Source organism: Salvia miltiorrhiza, chromosome 3 (assembly GCF_028751815.1).
Source record: "Salvia miltiorrhiza cultivar Shanhuang (shh) chromosome 3, IMPLAD_Smil_shh, whole genome shotgun sequence".
NCBI classification, from domain to species: Eukaryota; Viridiplantae; Streptophyta; class Magnoliopsida; order Lamiales; family Lamiaceae; genus Salvia; species Salvia miltiorrhiza.
Genome location: NC_080389.1, coordinates 44,391,066 through 44,409,501, shown reverse-complemented (window position 1 = coordinate 44,409,501; position 18,436 = coordinate 44,391,066). Strand labels below are relative to the sequence as shown.

At 34.3% G+C, this 18,436-nt stretch overlaps 2 protein-coding genes and 2 long non-coding RNA genes across 4 annotated transcripts; 3 read left to right on the top strand and 1 right to left on the bottom strand.

The window, feature by feature from the left end:
- Positions 1 to 897: 897 nt before the first annotated feature.
- LOC131015960 (30S ribosomal protein 2, chloroplastic) lies at positions 898 to 3,240 on the top strand. Its single transcript, XM_057944477.1, has 4 exons — positions 898 to 1,329; positions 1,964 to 2,065; positions 2,146 to 2,448; positions 2,834 to 3,240. The coding sequence occupies exons 1-4, from the start codon at positions 1,033 to 1,035 to the stop codon at positions 2,870 to 2,872; spliced, it is 741 nt and encodes a 246-aa protein (XP_057800460.1). The 5' UTR covers positions 898 to 1,032; the 3' UTR covers positions 2,873 to 3,240.
- Positions 3,241 to 5,534: 2,294 nt separating this feature from the next.
- On the top strand, positions 5,535 to 7,182 carry LOC131015959 (uncharacterized). Its single transcript, XR_009098798.1, has 2 exons — positions 5,535 to 6,005; positions 6,872 to 7,182. It is a non-coding gene; the product is annotated as an uncharacterized LOC131015959 (long non-coding RNA).
- A 1,403-nt stretch (positions 7,183 to 8,585) lies between these two features.
- Positions 8,586 to 10,512, bottom strand: LOC131015958 (uncharacterized). The gene is made up of 2 exons (XR_009098797.1): positions 9,070 to 10,512; positions 8,586 to 8,903 (listed from the first exon to the last, which is right to left on the bottom strand). It is a non-coding gene; the product is annotated as an uncharacterized LOC131015958 (long non-coding RNA).
- A 617-nt stretch (positions 10,513 to 11,129) lies between these two features.
- LOC131015957 (sister chromatid cohesion 1 protein 3-like) lies at positions 11,130 to 15,939 on the top strand. The gene is made up of 13 exons (XM_057944476.1): positions 11,130 to 11,524; positions 12,100 to 12,358; positions 12,438 to 12,484; positions 12,579 to 12,628; positions 12,717 to 12,784; positions 12,870 to 13,201; positions 13,274 to 13,430; positions 13,505 to 13,647; positions 13,729 to 14,159; positions 14,798 to 14,837; positions 14,953 to 15,034; positions 15,165 to 15,306; positions 15,564 to 15,939. Exons 1-13 carry the CDS (start codon positions 11,401 to 11,403, stop codon positions 15,666 to 15,668), a joined length of 1,980 nt encoding a protein of 659 aa, XP_057800459.1. The 5' UTR covers positions 11,130 to 11,400; the 3' UTR covers positions 15,669 to 15,939.
- Positions 15,940 to 18,436: the final 2,497 nt, after the last annotated feature.

Genomic DNA, 18,436 nt, shown 5'->3' with positions numbered 1-18,436 from the left:
AATTTTCACGCCACAGTTCAAAGTTTGTGTGCAAAACTAGAATTGGATGAAAGTTCAGTATTTTATGAGCAATTAAGCCTATTTTTATTTACATGATTATTATTAATTTTTTATTAAGCAAAATGGTAACATCTATATTATATATAAAAAGGGAGTTCAACGGTAATAATTTACCGCCACAATTTAAAGTTTAGTTATTAAAGAGAGATTTCAGCTATAATTTAGGAGATTAGTTATTAAAGAGAGATTTTAGATATTTACGTTCATTTGCAGTTTTCTAATTTATTTTCTTCATTTTTTTCTCTTTCTTTCTATATATATAGTTTTTTTCAAACATCTTATAATTTGGCTAATAATAAAATATACAATATTTATATATATATATATATATATATATATATATATATATATGTATATATCAAATTAAAGATCGTGACAAAAGCTTTAATTTGATATATCATAGTATAAAAATAGATTTAAGATGAAAAAGTTATCAAAGTAAATTGAAAAATTTTAAATTTACATATCATTACTCTTGGTATAAATTGAAAATTTACATTTTTAAATTCAAGATTTTATTGAGTAATTGATGTGAATGATTATATTTTATTTTAAAATATATTTTGTATTTGTTTATGTTTTAATATTTTTTATTTAAATTTATTGTTTAACTTCAATGTATGTCGTGTATCGCACGAATGAGCGTATACTAGTTCAATTAAAATGAGAGAATATGACTCACTATTCACTAGTAGGAATGTGTAATTTATAATGTCAAATTCATGTTATTTGGAAAAAGGAATATAGTTATAGTGTTTAAATATAGCAAATGAAAAATAGTAAAACTAAGATGAATTCGTAGGAAATAAAATTAAAAATCAAAAGAAGACTATAAGTGAAAATGCAGTTGGTGCTTGGTATTTGGAAAACGGATAAAAGTGTGGGATAAATCCGCGAAACTGCTCTTATCTATACATTTCTCTCCCAACCCTTAAACCTCCATCCATATTCAACAAATCTCTTGAAGAAGAGATGGCCACTGTTTCTTCATCTTCCTTTGTAATTTCTCCAAATTTCCTTCAAGAATCCACTAAACCCTTCAAAACTAATCTCTTAAAGCTCAATTTCCAGCCGCACAAGCCACAGTCTCTCCCTCTAAAATTTACTCACAGAAGACTCAATGCAGTGGCGGAGGACACTTCTGTCGCCACGGCGGACCCCTCATCTGTGGCGGCCAGAAGATTGTACGTCGGAAACATCCCCAGAACTGTCAAGAACGATGAGCTCCAGAAAATCGTCGAAGAACACGGTGCCGTCGAGAAGGCCGAGGTTTTTCGTTGTTTCCGACTGTCAAATTTTTGGTTATTAAATAATTTTCAGGAATGCGAGTTTCTTTTTCTTATCGCTTTCCGTGTTTGGCATTTTCACTTTGTAAATTGTAAATCGAGTTAACGGTAATGTATTTTGGAAGAGGTTTTAGGTCGCGCTGTTTTGTTGCTCTTGAGGAAGAATTTTGATCAATTGGTGATAATAGAATTTAGGGAATTGATGTCTCAGTGCATTAATGCATAGTACAACTTATATGCAGTAACAAGTTAGAAGCTTTTGTATGAAGTGAATTGTTTCTGAAAGTTGAGTAAATTTGCTACTTTCTTTGATGTCATTTAGGTTGTTGTTCTGTTTTATTTAAATCTCTGGAAATTCGATTGTGGCTAAGTTATGCCTTCACCCGAACTGAGGCCGAGCTCTTTGCTTCTTGTGAAAATATAAGGGTGTGATGCAGTCTCCAAATCATTAAATCGTTATTTTCTCAAGCAATGTGCACAAACTGTGCAGTAACAAACCCAAATGCGCCACTTATAAGGCTAAACACGCAAAGATGTTATGATTTGTGGCTTTGTCAAGCTGGTGATGCTTCGCTTTGAATAACTTGGACGTAAAAGTCTGTGGTGTGTGTTTGTAGGTTATGTATGACAAATACTCTGGGAGAAGCAGGCGATTTGCATTTGTGACGATGAAGACTGTTGAGGATGCTGCTGCTGCTGCTGAGAAATTAAACGGCACAGTAAGTTTAAGAGCTTGTAAGATCCATAAGATGAGTGTTTGTTGGTTATTCATGTGCTCTAATTTGTCTTTTGCTAATAGCAAATTGGAGGGCGTGAAGTAAAAGTAAATATAACCGAGAAACCACTGCAAACATTGGAATCATCATCACTTCTGCAAGCCGAGGATTCTCAGTTTGTTGACAGTCAATACAAGGTTTATGTGGGGAATCTTGCAAAGACAGTAACTTCGGACTCGCTAAAAGCCTTCTTTGCGGAGAAGGGAAATGCTCTCAGTGCAAAAGTATCTAGAGTTCCCGGGACTTCAAAATCCAGTGGCTATGGCTTTGTTACATTTGCTTCAGAAGAAGATGTGGATGCTGCCATATCATCTCTTAATAACGCGGTACCTTTTTCTATCAATCTTGTCTAAGAGGAAACCTCGTAGTTCATTTCCCACTGATGCAACAGCTTTGTCAGTTTCACATAACTGATAATCCTGTATGAGACGTGACATCACCAGCTCGGAGGCTGGGAAAATTGAGATGAATGAAATGCCAAACTAATTTCTTCAAAAAGCTATATTCTTACACATTCATCAAATTTAAAGCTTGAGATGTTGTCTCCTACCTCCTTGATAACATTTGGTATAAAATCTTGCTGAATGTTAGAAACTTAGAAACACTATCTTATTTAGTGCACACTTCTGTTTACTGTTTCACTATAGTCTGAATTGTTTCTTGCAGTAGTTATATTGGTATGTAATCATCTTGCTTCCTTTTTAATTGCAGGTGTTTGAAGGACAGAAAATCCGGGTTAATAAGGCGTAGCATTGTTCGTTTGCGCTAGGAGGAGTGAATTGTACTGCTTGGGGCATCTTCCTAAAGGAACAGGACCTGGTATGAAATTAAACTTATGATCAATAGGAAGTGAATGGTAACACCGTACCTGCTTCTTTCATCGTCTACTTATGCGATGTGTTGCAATCCTCGTGCTCCGACTCCGTGGTGATTCATGTTCGGTAGAGGTTCAAGTTTCTGAACATGCTTTTGAGCTGCCTAAGTTTATGTTATTTGTTTTGCAATGGAGAATTTTTGGTACATGAGTTTTGTATGTAGTTCAATTCCCCTTCGATTCTCTGTTTTCCATTAGTTTGCATTCTCAAAGATCTTGCCATATGGAAAATGGTTCATTATTACTCGCGATATAGTACATTTGTTCGCATCTTCTGGGAAGTGGGGTTACAATCAGAATCCTCCAAAATATTTACAAATTTTCATTAAACAATATTTACAAACACTTTACCTCATTCATGTTTCTGCCCTAGGATCAAGATATAATCCCACTTTTCTAAGAAGAAAAAAAATACTTTTAAGAGCGCAACCTTAAAAAGATAGATGAAAAAAAAAGGTTTATAAATCCATTAACTTTGAAAAATGTGGATAAATATACAAACTTTATTATTATTGTACTCCGTCCGTATATTCAATTTATTTTTGATAAGTTTTTCATTCAACAAAGTAGGACCATTACTCTATTTATAACACATTCAACTACTTTATTAAAACTTGTGTTATTTAGAAATAGATTATTTTTTTTATAAGGACAGATGGAGTTATTTTTTTACAATTTGAATTTTCATACAAATTGAATCTGATGACTTTGATGTTTCATCACTTGGAGCAAAATTAGGTTATTTTGCTTGTGAAAAATATTTAAAAACTCAAAACTAATTTTGTAAATCCACCTCACCTTCTCTCCCCTCTCGCAGAATTCCTCGCTCTCTGCGTCAACGTTCCTTCCGCACCCCTTCGTGCCTCCTTCTCTTCGGTCAGCTCGACTCGGACAATCATATACCCGAACAAAGTGAGAGATAATAGTTAAAAGGGTGATGTTGAAGAATGGGTGACATGAAATGACGTTGTAGCATCAGTTTTAAAATACGCCCCACATACCTTAATTTCTCCAGTGCATTCTTTAGAGTGGTGCGCGTAACACATGTCAGAATCAATTTGGGTGAAAATTTAAATTATGGACAAATCACATTAATTTTAAATTTTGTATATTTATTCACATTTTTCAAAATTATGTAAAAAGCAAAATATATTTAAAGTTCATATGTTTTTCTTTTTTTTCTCTCCTTCATCATATTACCCTCCCTTTCTCTCTCGCGATGTCTATCTAAATTCCTCATCTTTCTCTTTCTTCTTTCATTATTGAAAAACTTTTCTTCTTCTAATTCTTCACCTCAACTCCTTCCTTATCCTCGCGGGGACCATTAATGCCTGTCGCATCTCGTCGTCCTCATTACGCTGCCACCTCACGTCATCTGTGTGTATCCATTCATCGCCACTACAAATCCCTTCTTTATTCGCTCTTAACTAAAATTACTCATAGATGGTGTTTGGTTGAGCTTATAGGAGCAGGTGCAACGGAGCTCCCTGGGTAGACTTGAGTCGCGCGCCAACGAACCACTCTCTATTGGCGAGCTTGGGGCTCGAATGGCGGTGTGATTTTAAGAGGCGGGCACTAAGAGTAAATGTGGGGCGTAGCACGCACCGATTTTTCAAAAAAGTTGGCATATAAATATATCAACTTTGGTTCAATTTTGGTTTTTAACATGAACTTTTAAAAATGTCAAAAAATACACCAATTTATTGATAATAATAATTTTAACACGAATTCTATTTTCAGTCAAATTAAAGCTTACTTAACATGCCGAAATATTGATGTGGACAAATTGTATTGTAGTAATTTTAATAGGAATTTGAATGGTCAAATTATAAGACATTTATTTTGATTCGTCTCGAATTGTATTTATGAAAGTAAATAGAATTCGTGTTAAAATTACTACAATCAATGAGTTGGTGTATTTTTTGACACTTTTTAAAGTTTATGTTAAAAATCAAAATTGATCTATAGTTGATGTATTTATATGCTAATAACCCTTTAAAAAAAATGGAATTCGATCATTTGGCTTTTTTTTTTGTTAAATGGTGTTGCTTAAACGACATTTCCCCTTTTTTCTTATCTAATTTCTCCTATAAAAACCTGCTAAGATCTAAGTACTTCTTTTTCTAATTTCAGTATCATTCTAGGTCTAGCTCTCGAGAAAAATGGAATATGACTTCAACCATTGAAATAATTATTTTATCTTTAATTTTTTCTATCTAACTCATAATTTATTTTTTAACTTATAAGCTTGATCTTGAAATTGTAAATATTCGTTTTTTTTCCATGCTGTCAATTCAATTCAATGGTATCAACTTTGGGGGAAAAGTATTAGTAGCCTAAAATATAAAATTAATTTTCAAAAAAGCCACAACTATAAAACTATAGCAAAAGTAGCCATTTTGTAGTGAAAAGACAAGTATATCCTCAGTAGGGCCCACAAACAATATAACAATAATATATTAAAAATAAAATAAAAAACATAATTGATAATTGCAAGAAATGGACAATTTTATTATCCTCTCTCCTCCCTCTCTCTCTCTCGATTTATTCTCTCCTCTCTCTTCCATCTCTCTCTCTCTATCTCTCTCTCACGTATTCATTGAATACATCTCATTCAATACTTCACCAAACCTTAGGGTTTCTCCTCCACCAAACCACCCGCTCCTCCACCAAACAGCCGCCCTCCCTCATTGAACACTTCTCACCAGACACCTGCAGCGGCACTATGAGGGATCCGCTCATCCACCGGTGTCTTCCCTACTGAGAGAGAGCGAGAGTCGCCGCGCCCAGCCTGGTTCCACCGCCGACGTCGCCTGAGATAGAGGTTGAGAGTGCAGCCTTATTCCACCGTCTGCGTTGCCATCGCCCCGCCTGAAACCTAAGCACGTCGCCGCCGCCTCGCTCGTCTGCCATCGGAGTTTCACGTCGTCGCCTAAAGCCTTAAGCACGTCTGCCACCGCTTCACGCCGCCTCGCTTGTCTTCCACAAGAGTTTCACGCTTTAGTCCAGGTAATTCATTTTTTCTTCCTCGAATCGAACAGCTCAAAGGACTGGAGGCGGAGACCATTTTCCTGAATTCTTGGCAAAATAAATAGACGCCTGATTCATAAATTAAAAAAAATGATATATTTCTTTAAAAGATTCAATTTTTTAGGGCTTTTTATTGTTTTTGTTATACTATAGGTTGTTGGTCGGTAATACAATCTTGCAATTGTACTAAATTCATTATTATTTTAATTTTCAGATAAATCGATGCATTCTCATGTTAATTGGCAAGATTTTTTTTATTTTCTTTTTTTAGTTTAAAATGTGGGAGAGTGGCACACCTGCATTTGCATGCGTCTGTCTCTTCTTTCTCAACTTTTGCTAATTGTAAGTACTATAAAAAGGAGTCTAAAAAACAATGATGAGTGTTTCAGTATTTGTTCTAAAAGAAAGTTATGGATTGAATACTTTTGTTCATCATGGCTGAGAGCGCCCCTGCATGATTTCTCACTAGATGCTCTAATAATTTGAGAGGTTATAATCATCAAAAACTGCAAAAAGGGCGTTGTTGTGTTGTGTTGTTTTCGAAAGCTTATGCGTAAAAGCTTTAAACTTTAAGTATATTTTTTATGAATTGAGAAAATTTGATATATCACTAATTATAACTTGTGAGAAAGAAATCTATAAAAAGATCACTTTGTTCCCTAAGTTCCCTAGTCTGCTTACTTCGCACTCACAATAGGGTTTTATAAATACCATCATCGTCAAACAAGTTTTCTTTTCTTCCCATACATCATTCCATCACAATCAGCCGCGCATTCATTCATATTTTTTTTCTTTTTCCATTCCTTTTAGTGAAACTAGTCTGCAATATCTATATTTTTGTGTAGAAAATGAGTGACACCCAATCCGATCCTCAATTCAATACGAAGAGGAGGTGGAAGAGACGTCCGAAGAGAGTTTGGAGGAAGAGGAGGTCGAAGTGCAGCCGGAGAGGCGGAGGGGAAGACGACGAGGCCCACGAAATATCGTCGTCAATGAGTATGAAGAACCACCTGTTAGATTTATTGCTGAAAATTTTTGGATTTTTATATATAAAACATATTGTTAGATTTATTTTATGAAATTTGTTGATAAAAGATTGAACTATTGTTCTTGTTTTATTTGTGGTATATAGGAAAATTAATGATGATTTAATTTATGCATGTAAATGGGTATCTAATGCAAATATAAGGTACTGCTCAATTTATATTTTAAATTAGGTTTATCCCAATTGTGCTTCATGTGTTTTGTTGTAGTGGAAATGGTGAAAAGGGATTATCTAGTTGGATAAAATAAATGAGAAAAATATATTATTAATCTATTTTTTTAAAACAGAAACTTCATTAGCAATTCAAATTCTTTTAGTTTGTTTTTGATTGATGAATCTTTTTCCAAGTTGTTTTTCTAATTGTTATTAATAAATAATAACAGCTTTCGTGTACTGTTTCGTGTTTATGTTTATAGGTTTCGTGTACTGTTTCGTGTATCTATTTACAGGTATTGTGTACTATTTTGTGCACTTGGGATAACCAGGTTTCGTGTACTATGTCGTGTATTGAAGAACATGTTCAAGTGTGCACGAGATATTGTACACGACTATTATCTTTTGAACACAACACTGGACACGAAATCAAATAACATACTTTTAAATGATTTGGCGTCAATATGGATGTTAACATTTTCATTTTCATTGAGAATTATGCTTCAAATCTCAAAATAAACTTACTTAACACGATTTTATTGAATTCTCTATTAAATTAGTGAAACTTAAAACTTACAACTTTGTAAGAGAATGTACGAAAATATTAATGAAGTAACTTAAGATTTATACTAATAATAAGTCATATTGTTGTTTTAACGACATTCTTAGTAAAGATTATGAAAACTACTCAATTGGCTCAATGCATCAATTTATAATGATCGATCAATTCACAAATCGATCTAAAATCAGTCATCCTATACGGTGCACGAGATTAGGGTACACGAATCCTTAGGGTACACGAACCACTGCACAAACCACTGCACTGCACGAATGATTCGTGTACCCTAATCTCGTGCACCGTACAAGATGCTTGATTTTAGATCAATTTTTGAATTGATCGATCATTATAAATTGGTGCAATGTGCCAATTGAGTAGTTTTCATAATCTTTACTGAGATTGTCTTTAAAACAACAATATGACTTATTATTTGTATAAATCTTAAGTTACTTCATTAATATTTATGTACATTCTCTTACAAAGTTGTAAGTTTCACTAATTTAATAGAGAATTCAATAAAATCGTGTTAAGTAAAGTTTATTTTGAGATTTGAAGCATAATTCTCAATGAAAATGAAAATGTTAACATTCATATCGATGCCAAATCATTTAAAAGTATGTTATTTGATTTCGTGTCTAGTGCCGTGTTCAAAAGATCATAGTAGTGTACAATATCTCGTGCACACTTGAACATGTTCTTCAATACACGACATAGTACACGAAACCTGGTTATCCCAAGTGCACAAAATAGTACACAATACCTGCAAATAGATACACGAAACAGTACACGAAACCTATAAACATAAACACGAAACAGTACACAAAAGCTGTTATTATTTATTAATATCAAGTACACGAAGTCATACACAAAACCTATTTCTTCAGTACATGAATAGTACACGAAATCTATAAATTAGAACACAAAGACGTACACGAAACCTGACATCGTCCATAGTTATCAAGTGCACGAAATTGTACACAAAACCTGGTTCTTCAGTACACAAATAGTACACGATTATATAAATAAGACAAATAATAAGATTATGAAATTAGAGAGAAGGCTCCTACCGCGCCGGAGAGAAAGAGAGGACCGAGAGAAGGGTTCTCGGCGGAGATGTAGTCTGAATCCAAGCCAAGAGATCAGGAGCCACACAACATATGCACAAAAAAGTAGACGAAGTGATCAAATCTATTTTTCACCATTGTGATTCTGCTAAAATTAAATCTATTTATGAGCACAGCAACAAAACATACGATTGAGAGAAATGGACAACACTCATATTTTACCTTTGGCATTCTTTTTAGAAGGGGGGATTCCATGCCTGCTATCAGTATCCGAACTGCTACTTGTCGACTTGGTGCCTTTTCTGGGTTTTGATGGTTTACCAGAGCTGGGCGAGCTGGCGCAGGCAGTATTAAGATAATTTTATCTATTGAAATAATATGTCAAATAGTATGTTTTCTTAATAAGTGTTGAGACGAATCTGTACTATTTTGATGAGAAATAACCACCGGTCATAGGCTATGAGCCTATGATTCTAAACATCATTGCAACGAATGTGTGATTTTGAATGTGTATGTACCAAAACATATTTTGACGGTATTTGTGAACTAATATAAATATATCTCAATCCTCTTATTTGATTAATTGCGAAAACAATGGCAAGACAGATTGAACTTCTATTAATTAACACTCTATCTGGAATAATGAAGTAAGAAGATCTTGATTTATCCCCATACAAACCTTTTCATTACATTTTAAAAGCTTCTGCTCAAAAAAAAAAATATTACTACATTTTAAAAGCATAAGAAAAGCGGTCTGCTTTTAAAAACAAAGCAGGTGCCATGAAATGATCTAGTAGTAAACTAGTAATTAACAATGTTGGAGATATAACACACTTTAATTTTCTTTTCCCAAATAAAAGTAAAAATCAACTTCGCTGCAGTAAAATCATTGGTTGAAATGCTTATAAGTCTATATAAATAAATCCCAATGAGATGAAATGATTAATTATTTAAGAATGAATATGTTTAGAGGCGCAGCTCTATGCTTCCTCATCTTATTATTCATTACCGGCGCCTTTGCAGGGAATAAACCTCCTAAATTCAACTGCACAATAAAAGCTGGATCCTCACCCAAATAACAAAAAATTCCACAAGTTAATAAACAATCAAAATGATCGAGATCAATTCATTTGCCAATCTCAAAAGAGAAAGACCGAGAGAATGAGAGAAAGAGAGAACCGAGAGAAGGTTTCTCGGCGGAGATGTCGTCCGAATCCAAGGTGGTGCTGAAGTGGAACAAATCGGCGGTGTATAGTATTGGGAGAGTGAAAGCTACGAGCCCGGAGTGGGCTTCTCCTTCGTCCCTGCCCGCGGAGCGCTTCTGTGGAAGCGCCGGAGTCGTGCGACTGTCTGCCGGGGAGCGCTTCTGTGGAAGAGGGTCTCCACCGATTCATGCAGACTGTCTGCGGGGCTTCAGGCGGTCGTCGTCTCCCAACCCCATGAGCGAGAGAAGGGTGGTCCTGGCCGCGCCGGAGAGAGAAGCGCCGGAGTCGCGCCGGAGAGAGAGAGAGAGAGAGAGAGGAGCGGAGAGAGAAGATAAATAAGTTACATATTAATTGTGATGTCAGCAGCAATTTGAGGAACAAAATAAATTTGAAAGCAAGAAAAAATCGAGAGAGAGAGGAGAGGAGAGAGAGGGATTTGTGGGCCCCACTGAGGATATACTTGTCTTTTCACTACAAAATGACTACTTTTACTATAGTTTTATAGTTGTGGCTTTTTTTAAAATTGTTTTTATATTTTAGGCTACTAATATATATTAACACATCAACTTTCAGTAAGATAAAGTTTGTCACTTGTCAGCATGTATTAATAAAACTTGACATACAACATCAAAACTTTTGGATGAAAAAAAGTGATAGGACTGTTTTTGGTTGGAAATGCTAAGTTGTATAGATAAGATTTTTCAAAAGAAGGTTTTGACAAATGATTTCAAAACGATCGTGTACAATTTTTTTTTGGGGGGAAGGGGAAAGAAAGGATTATTAAACGGACGGAATTTGAGAATGATTTTGAAATTCATTCCTTTTATTTTGGAATATTTTGTTTTCGACATTTATTCAAACTTCAAGTTGGAAAGTTTCCTAAATATTATGTTACCAAGAATATCAAATCTATCTCAATTTATTCATTCAATTTTTTGGGGGAACTTGGAATCTAATTTCAAATCATTAACGCGACATTATAGAGTAACCAAAAAAGCAAATTTCTTTCAATTTTAATTTTTCCAATTTCCTTTTGCGTTGAAGCCAACTTAGAAATCTGTGACGTTGATATTTCGCCCACGTACAACTGTCAACGTACGTGGGAAGCTGCTCATTACTTATTTAGTGGCAGTTTCGTAAATCTGGAGAACTACAGGCCCAATTAAATAAATTATCAAATTCACATTTCTTTTATTTTCGCGCCTTTCGGTTCCCGCTCCGTTCTGAAACCCTTTCTCCCCTCTCTCTCTCTCTCTCTCTCTCTCTCTCACTTCACTCGCATACACCATTACTGCACGCACACACACATTAAGGTTTACAGAGGAAAAGAGACGAATCGAAGAAGGAAATGTTCTACTCGCATACGTTTTTGGCAAGGAAGGGCCCGTTGGGGACTGTTTGGTGTGCCGCCCATTTGCAGCACAAGCTCAAAAAGTCTCACTACGTCAAGACAAACGTCTCTACCACCGTCGGTACGTTATCGATTCCTGCATTCTTTTATTTTTTGGGTATAAGTATTCGCTTGCGGTTTTCTGTTTGATTTGGGTTTTCGATTCATTGTTGTGCTCGAGGAGTTGATAATCAAGAAACGGTCACATAGCGTTCTTGATTTCAATTCGATGTCAAAGAAGTGGAAACTTCAATTTTAAGAATTTTGTCGATTTGTAGGTCTACACTTTATGATAAAGATTGAATCTTTTTATTATCAAATCGACTTTGGAAATGCTTTTTGATTAATGCGTAATTGTTATCTTAATGTGGTTGGATCTGATGTTTATAAATTATCAGACGATGGATATTGTAAAGATTTCTCCTTTACATTTTTTACGTAGGGTTTCACTAATAATTAACTTATTTCTTTTTGTGCTTTTACATATTCTTAATAAGAACTTATATGTTGCTTCTTCGTCTTCTGTTTTTAATTACTGTGATGCTACTCTTTCTACATCTGTTCTTATTTTCAATGAATATGTATTTCAATCTTTTATGATGTTTCAGATGTTTTTTTTTCTAAAAGTTAAATGCTGTTGCTGAACTTCAAATGCAGAAAAAATCATGAATCCTGAAGTGCCGATTGCCCTGAGAATGTCAGGTCATCTTCTGCTTGGGGTTGTGCGGATATATTCGAAACAAGTTGACTATTTTTTTGAAGACTGCAATGAAATAAGGATCACAATTAACCGTGTCTTTACAACTGTTACTGTCAATCTTCCCAGTGATGCCACTCAAGCTCCCTTTCATTCCGTTACTTTGCCCGAAAAATTTGATCTTGACACCATTAAATTGGATGATTACAATGTAGACTGGTATGTGATTGAGGAAATTATTTAGAATTTTTCAGTGTGATCCATAAATACTAATTGATTCATGGATTTGCATTTTCAGGCGTGAAGATTCTCATCTGAAGAGCCAGGATGAGATAACTTTAATAGGTTTAGCACGTGAAGCTTAACTTTGGCTGTGCTGTTTCTTATCATCTAATTCATTTTCTTGACCCTAATTCACATTGTGTTTTCTATGCTGTAGAGCAAATTCCTACCGGAAAGGATCCATATATCGTCATTAGTTTTGATGAGGTGTGATCATCCTTCTCCTCCTTTAATCAGGAATTCGATAGATTCAATTATTTCATGCTCTACTAAATACCTTTTCTCCAATTTGCAGCAAGATTTGAGGACCTCATCATTGATGGAAGATACTTTAGGATCAGGTTCCACACCAATGGAGGAAGAGTAAGGCTTTTATAGCTTTGAAACTTTGACTCCATTTTATCTCTTGTTCAAAAAAGTTATGAGTTTAACTCCTTTGTTATTACAGTGATGTTCCTCGTGTTGAGTTGGATGCATCCGCTGCTGGTTTTGAGAGTCCATATCCTAGTAATAAGTTAGGAGCTGATGGAAGTAAAACCCCGCAAGATGTACCAAGTGTAGAAGTCATGCGTGATGCTCAACATGGTTTTGATTTTAACAATTCACCAATACTGCCTGATCGTGCTGATCCTGACAAATTTTTGGAGGACCAAATCAACAGAGATAAGGAGGTGCAAACTCCAGTTAAAGAATTAGTGTTGCCTGATGCACATTTTTCTTCATCTCATAACCATGAAGAGCAACACTCACCTCCGCACTTGGATTCTGAAATGCCTTCTGGTGGGTGCAAGATGTGCTTATCTGATTGACTTAACAATGGATCCATCACTAACATGATTCTTGTTTTTGCAGCCCATCGTTCCCCCGAAATGGAACTCCAACCAACTCCTGAGATGGAAATTCAACCAACTCCTGAGATGGAAATTCAACCAACTCCTCTTGTGGCAAAGGCAAAAGTTCGAAGGAAAAGAAGGCAACCTTATGATATGACAACTGTTCTGAGCAATGAGTATGATTACCATATGACTCATGCTGCCAGTTTGAAATGTATGTTTTCCCTCACTGATGTTAGGAAATATTCAGGTACATTAGTAATACACTAGAAGATACCAGTCGTATTCTCCGCAAGAGAAGGAATTGTCCTTTATCTTCTCTTTCAATCTGGAAGCGAAACAACAGGAGGCGGTTAGGGAATGAAGGTTTATTTGTTGAACCCTATGTAACTGGTAAGTCATAGTTCCATATGTTTATTACTTTAATTTCAGTCTGGCCTGTTTCTCACCTTAATCACGCCTATTCTTCTGCAGGGTCTTCTGCTGAGCTGCAGGGTATATACAGGGAAGACTCTTGTGCTAAACATCATCTAGTTACTATCCAGGAAACATTCCAAGAGACAAATGCTGACCAACCCTCTACTTCTAGGCATAACAGTGATATTGAGATTGAAGTCCTTCGCAATAATGATCGTGCTTCACCAGAGAGATGTATGCCATCTTTTTCTACTCCTGTGCCTTCTCCAAGTGGAAGAAGTCATTTCACTCCTGAAAAATCCAATGCGGCTTCATTATCTGAACGTCTGGAAATGACTGATGGGGATAGAACATTACCAACATCCGATGTGGGAGCATCTGGGAATCTTGATTCGGGAATGAGAACCCCAGATACATTCTATGAAAATGATATGCAGTTCGACAACACAGTCCTTTCTGATATACCTGAGCTGGTGCCTTCTGGCGGAGTACGTCCTCTATGCTTGCTTATATTATATTTTTGGAAATTTGGTCCTAACTTTCTCATACTTTTATCATATTCTTTCTTTCTTTCTTCCTTTTCTTCTTTTCCGGGCTCTAAACTATTTGTTCACAATGGAATGTATCACTGTTTAATTTTAAACCCTTATATGGATGTCAACTAGGGACTAGCATAGTTCTCTTTTATTGGCCAGTCTGAATTTCTTTTGAATGAATCAAGAAAAAGGGTTAAATCTCAAACTTATGATGCTAAAATGCCAATGTTACTAGGAACTTAATGTTAATTAGGAAGGTCTGTGAGTGTGACTATCACTATTGGGTATTAGTTAAAAGAATACATGACATCTTACAAATCATTTACTTTTTCAAGTGTAACTTTCATTGATTTTGTTTGCTATACAACATTCAATCACACAATGGTGGAGTTAATTTCATCAGCAAAAGCATGTCTTAAAATTTTAGGCAATGGGGTTTTCCTCCATTGAGGACCAAAGTAGCTTTTAATTTTGAACAGTATTCTTCCCTGGAGATATTTTGTTACATTCAAGTTTCTGGATGACTTAGAGTTCTAGGCATCTACTTCATTGATATTGCATTTGACAAGCTTCCTCCTCTTTTCCGGCAGGATCTTGGGTTTCTAGAGCAAGATGATGATTCTCCAGCTGGTAGGTTTATGGATTCATGTGTTTTCTGATGTCACGTCTTGATATTTTTTGTTATGTTGTATGCATACTTGAAGCTAAGACAGGATAATGAGATTTGTTACCTGTATGTGAATAGGATTGCAAGGAACACCGCAAGTTGGTGTTTTCCCAGGGAATCAAAGCAGCACAGAGCTTAATGCATTGTCTTCACGAACAAGGTAGATACATCGTCTCCTCTGCCCCCAAATGCACCTTAAGTTTATAGACCAAGCTTTGGCATTTAGAGATTTAAACTAATAGGGCGATGGATTCTGTAATGCTGAAATTGCATTTGATTGGTGAATGCAGGGCTGTGGCTCAGTACTTGAAAAAGCAGTCAGTAACCCCGATCTCAGGCACCTTAGAAGAATCATCTGAAGATCTCAGTTTGGAAAAGATTCTGAATGACAAACCAAGAAAAATATGTGCGCGGATGTTTTATGAGACATTGGTATGTGTTGAATTCTATGCAAACCCCCTGTCTGCATTGCTTTTAGAATAGGAAGTTTATAGATATTATCATCAAAATGATAGTAAGGGAGCAGCCTCCGCACAAAGGTCATATCATTAGCGAAGAGCTCATACTGATTGATAGATCTGCATTTAGTAATAACCTTTATTTGGTATTTGGATTTCTCGTCGGATATTTGATACTTGCTCCTTGATTTCAGTCGCGTTTGTTAAGATATATAGATAACAATGGTGCAGGTTTTGAAGAATTATGGGCTTGTAGATGTTCATCAAGAGAAACCGTACGATGATATCGTTCTAAAGGTGACTCCCAAGCTGTCGAAGGAGCAATTCTCAGTCTAACAAGGCACATCAGTTTTTCATGTAAATATAGGTAAGAGATGATGTTTGTTTAAGAAAAGTTATTTAATTTGTGGCATCATGTTCAATGAAATGCTTGTGGCTCTTATCTTGAATAATCTGCCTTGAAATGCTGGTGGATTTGTACACCAATAATGTCACCCCATGAAGGATTTGTAGAGTAGGGAATTTTTTAAGTTTATACTTACATTTCATTTCGATTATTGTTTCATACCTTTTCTATAGGAGTAAAAATAGTTTAGCTTCTCTATTACATTGTTTACTTTACATATTGGCCTTGTTTATTTGAGAATATTACTTTTAGCAAAATGATTCCAAATTTTAATAGATTCTTTATTTTGTGTTTCGAAATGCTAAGAAAAATTGTTAGATTCTAAATATGTATTAATTAATTAAATATAATTAATTGATAGATGTAATAATTAAATTGTATTCACTATGTCCTCAAAAATTGTGGTCTTATTATCATATCGGTATGTTCTTGAAAAATTGTGTTATTTCTTTATTTGGAAATGACCTTACAAATAACCCCACTTACTATTTATAAAAGGCGTGAAATCTAATTTTCATTCAAAACACAATTACACGTTTTTTCTTAAAATTTATGTCATCTCCTTTGAACCATAATTTTTAAGGATAGAGGAAATAATTAACATGAATAAATAATTTTTTAATAACAATAATATACTATATAATTAAGGTTAACATCATACGGACTTACAATTTTAAAATGAAATTAACATTTTGGAAAAACACATTCGTAAGTGCTTATGGCATTAGCATCAGTCGGGCTCATTGCTTGGATTATTATTATTATTGTTGTTGTTGTTGTTGTTTAACTCTCGTTAGTGTTATTTTTTTTGTTTTAGGCATTTATTTTTATTCTAATACTTCATATATTGTTATTGAGATAATTAATTTTATAAATTACATTAAAATCAAAGTTCGATTTGTTCATGTTCATAAGTTCCTAATAATGTTTGTTGGTTCCCAAAATTGGAAAATGAGGAATTTACGGGATTTCCTAAACTTGAAGAATTCGGATTAATCTGATTCATTGATTTTGGTGAGATCGATGGCTCTGATTTGATCTCTATTATCTATATAGGGAAGTGGTCTCCATTGAAGCTGACCATATATATATATATATATATAGGGAATGACTAGAATAAAAACACTCTTAAGTGTATAAAATATAAATGATTTTCAGCCCTTAGATCATCAAGATCTACGGTTGATTCGTAACCCTTTTGGATGAAGAATTCGTGGTCCTAGGTTCGAATCCCAAAGGTAGCAAAAATTTATTTTTCACAATTCGTAACCATGTTGGATGAATTCGTAACCATGTTGGATAAAATTCGTACATTAAAAAACGTTTATATTTATATTTTAAGAAGTGTTTTTACTGTAGCCCTCCCATATATATATATATATATATATATATATATATATATATATATATGGAAAAGTTCCCTTGAGAAAGCTATATATTGTTAGAATTGAGAATAAATTTGGTCCATTAGATTTTTATCTATCAACGAACATGATTAAATCTATTGAGATAAGCCGTTTTATAGATGTAAGGGCATAAGTGTATTTCCTTAGAATTCGTAACGTATGAGATCCCTCAGTTTTTGGTAAGTGTTTGACTTTTTTATGTGTATTTTTGAAATAGTTTGAAGAATACCCAATATTAACAAATTAGATTGTATTATATTCATTCTTTAACGTTTTCAAGGCCACATGTTTTTCCATATCGCATATTAGTGTGTTTGGCTTAGGGGATAAAGCTTAGAGCACTCCCAGCAGATCACCTAAATGCATCACTAACTCTAAATTTAAGCTAAAACAATTGAAAATGAGATAAAAAATGCATTCAGCAGATCCCCTAAATTGGATGGGGCCCACAAAATTTTTTACACCCACCTAAATTCAATCTTAAATTTACACCCACCCTAAATTTATTTTAAGCTTATAATTAGTAGGGTCCACACATAATTATTATTTTTATGTAGAAAATAGGAGATCTGGTGTATGCATTTATAAAATCGAGATCCTAAAATTAAATAGGGAAGCTTTAGGGAGGAATATAGTAGCATAATTTTGGGATTTCTGCTGGGAGTGCTCTGAGTGCATGTTTTAGTTTACCCATTAGTTAACCCAAAATATTTTTTAGTTGTTAAAATATTAAAGGACTGCATTTCGTATATATTAGGGTTACTTATATAAAATCTGTGTAAATTAAATAATAATATCTCAATAACCATCCACTCCCATTATTAAATACAGAATGAAATTTTGAATAAATAAAATACAAAATTAGATTTTTTTTGGCATTTATTTTAATAACAGTATTTTAACAAATTAAATAGAATATTGTGCTCATCATTATATTCATGTGTTCAAACAATTTTTGGATACGTTCATTAATCAAAATTTCCCATTTTATCGACATATACACTAATAAATCTTCTATATTCAATGATAGATATGTTTTATGGAGATTTTTTTTTTTTTTTTCTGAAAATTAGAAACATTGAACATGTCAATAGTATTTGATGAACATAACAATAATTTTATTGAACGTTTGGGGATCAAATCCTGAAGTGCGAAATTTTAAACAAGGAGTACATCTTTTCAACAAATACATTCGTTCATAAAAAATTACTGACATGTTCATCACAATTATTGATATGCTCATTAAAATTTGAACACGCAATTTATTCTTAATTCTGGACCGTTTAATAGAT

What these genes read in the sequence shown, in the direction of transcription:
- LOC131015960 (XM_057944477.1), top strand. Translation starts at nt 1,033, where the DNA reads ATGGCCACTGTTTCTTCATCTTCCTTTGTAATTTCTCCAAATTTCCTT. An exon ending in GTGCCGTCGAGAAGGCCGAG is followed by an intron (nt 1,330 to 1,963) that starts GTTTTTCGTTGT and finishes GTGTGTTTGTAG; the next exon opens with GTTATGTATGACAAATACTC. An exon ending in TATCATCTCTTAATAACGCG is followed by an intron (nt 2,449 to 2,833) that starts GTACCTTTTTCT and finishes TTTTAATTGCAG; the next exon opens with GTGTTTGAAGGACAGAAAAT.
- LOC131015957 (XM_057944476.1), top strand. Translation starts at nt 11,401, where the DNA reads ATGTTCTACTCGCATACGTTTTTGGCAAGGAAGGGCCCGTTGGGGACT. An exon ending in TCGTCATTAGTTTTGATGAG is followed by an intron (nt 12,629 to 12,716) that starts GTGTGATCATCC and finishes TCCAATTTGCAG; the next exon opens with CAAGATTTGAGGACCTCATC. An exon ending in GGATGTTTTATGAGACATTG is followed by an intron (nt 15,307 to 15,563) that starts GTATGTGTTGAA and finishes ACAATGGTGCAG; the next exon opens with GTTTTGAAGAATTATGGGCT.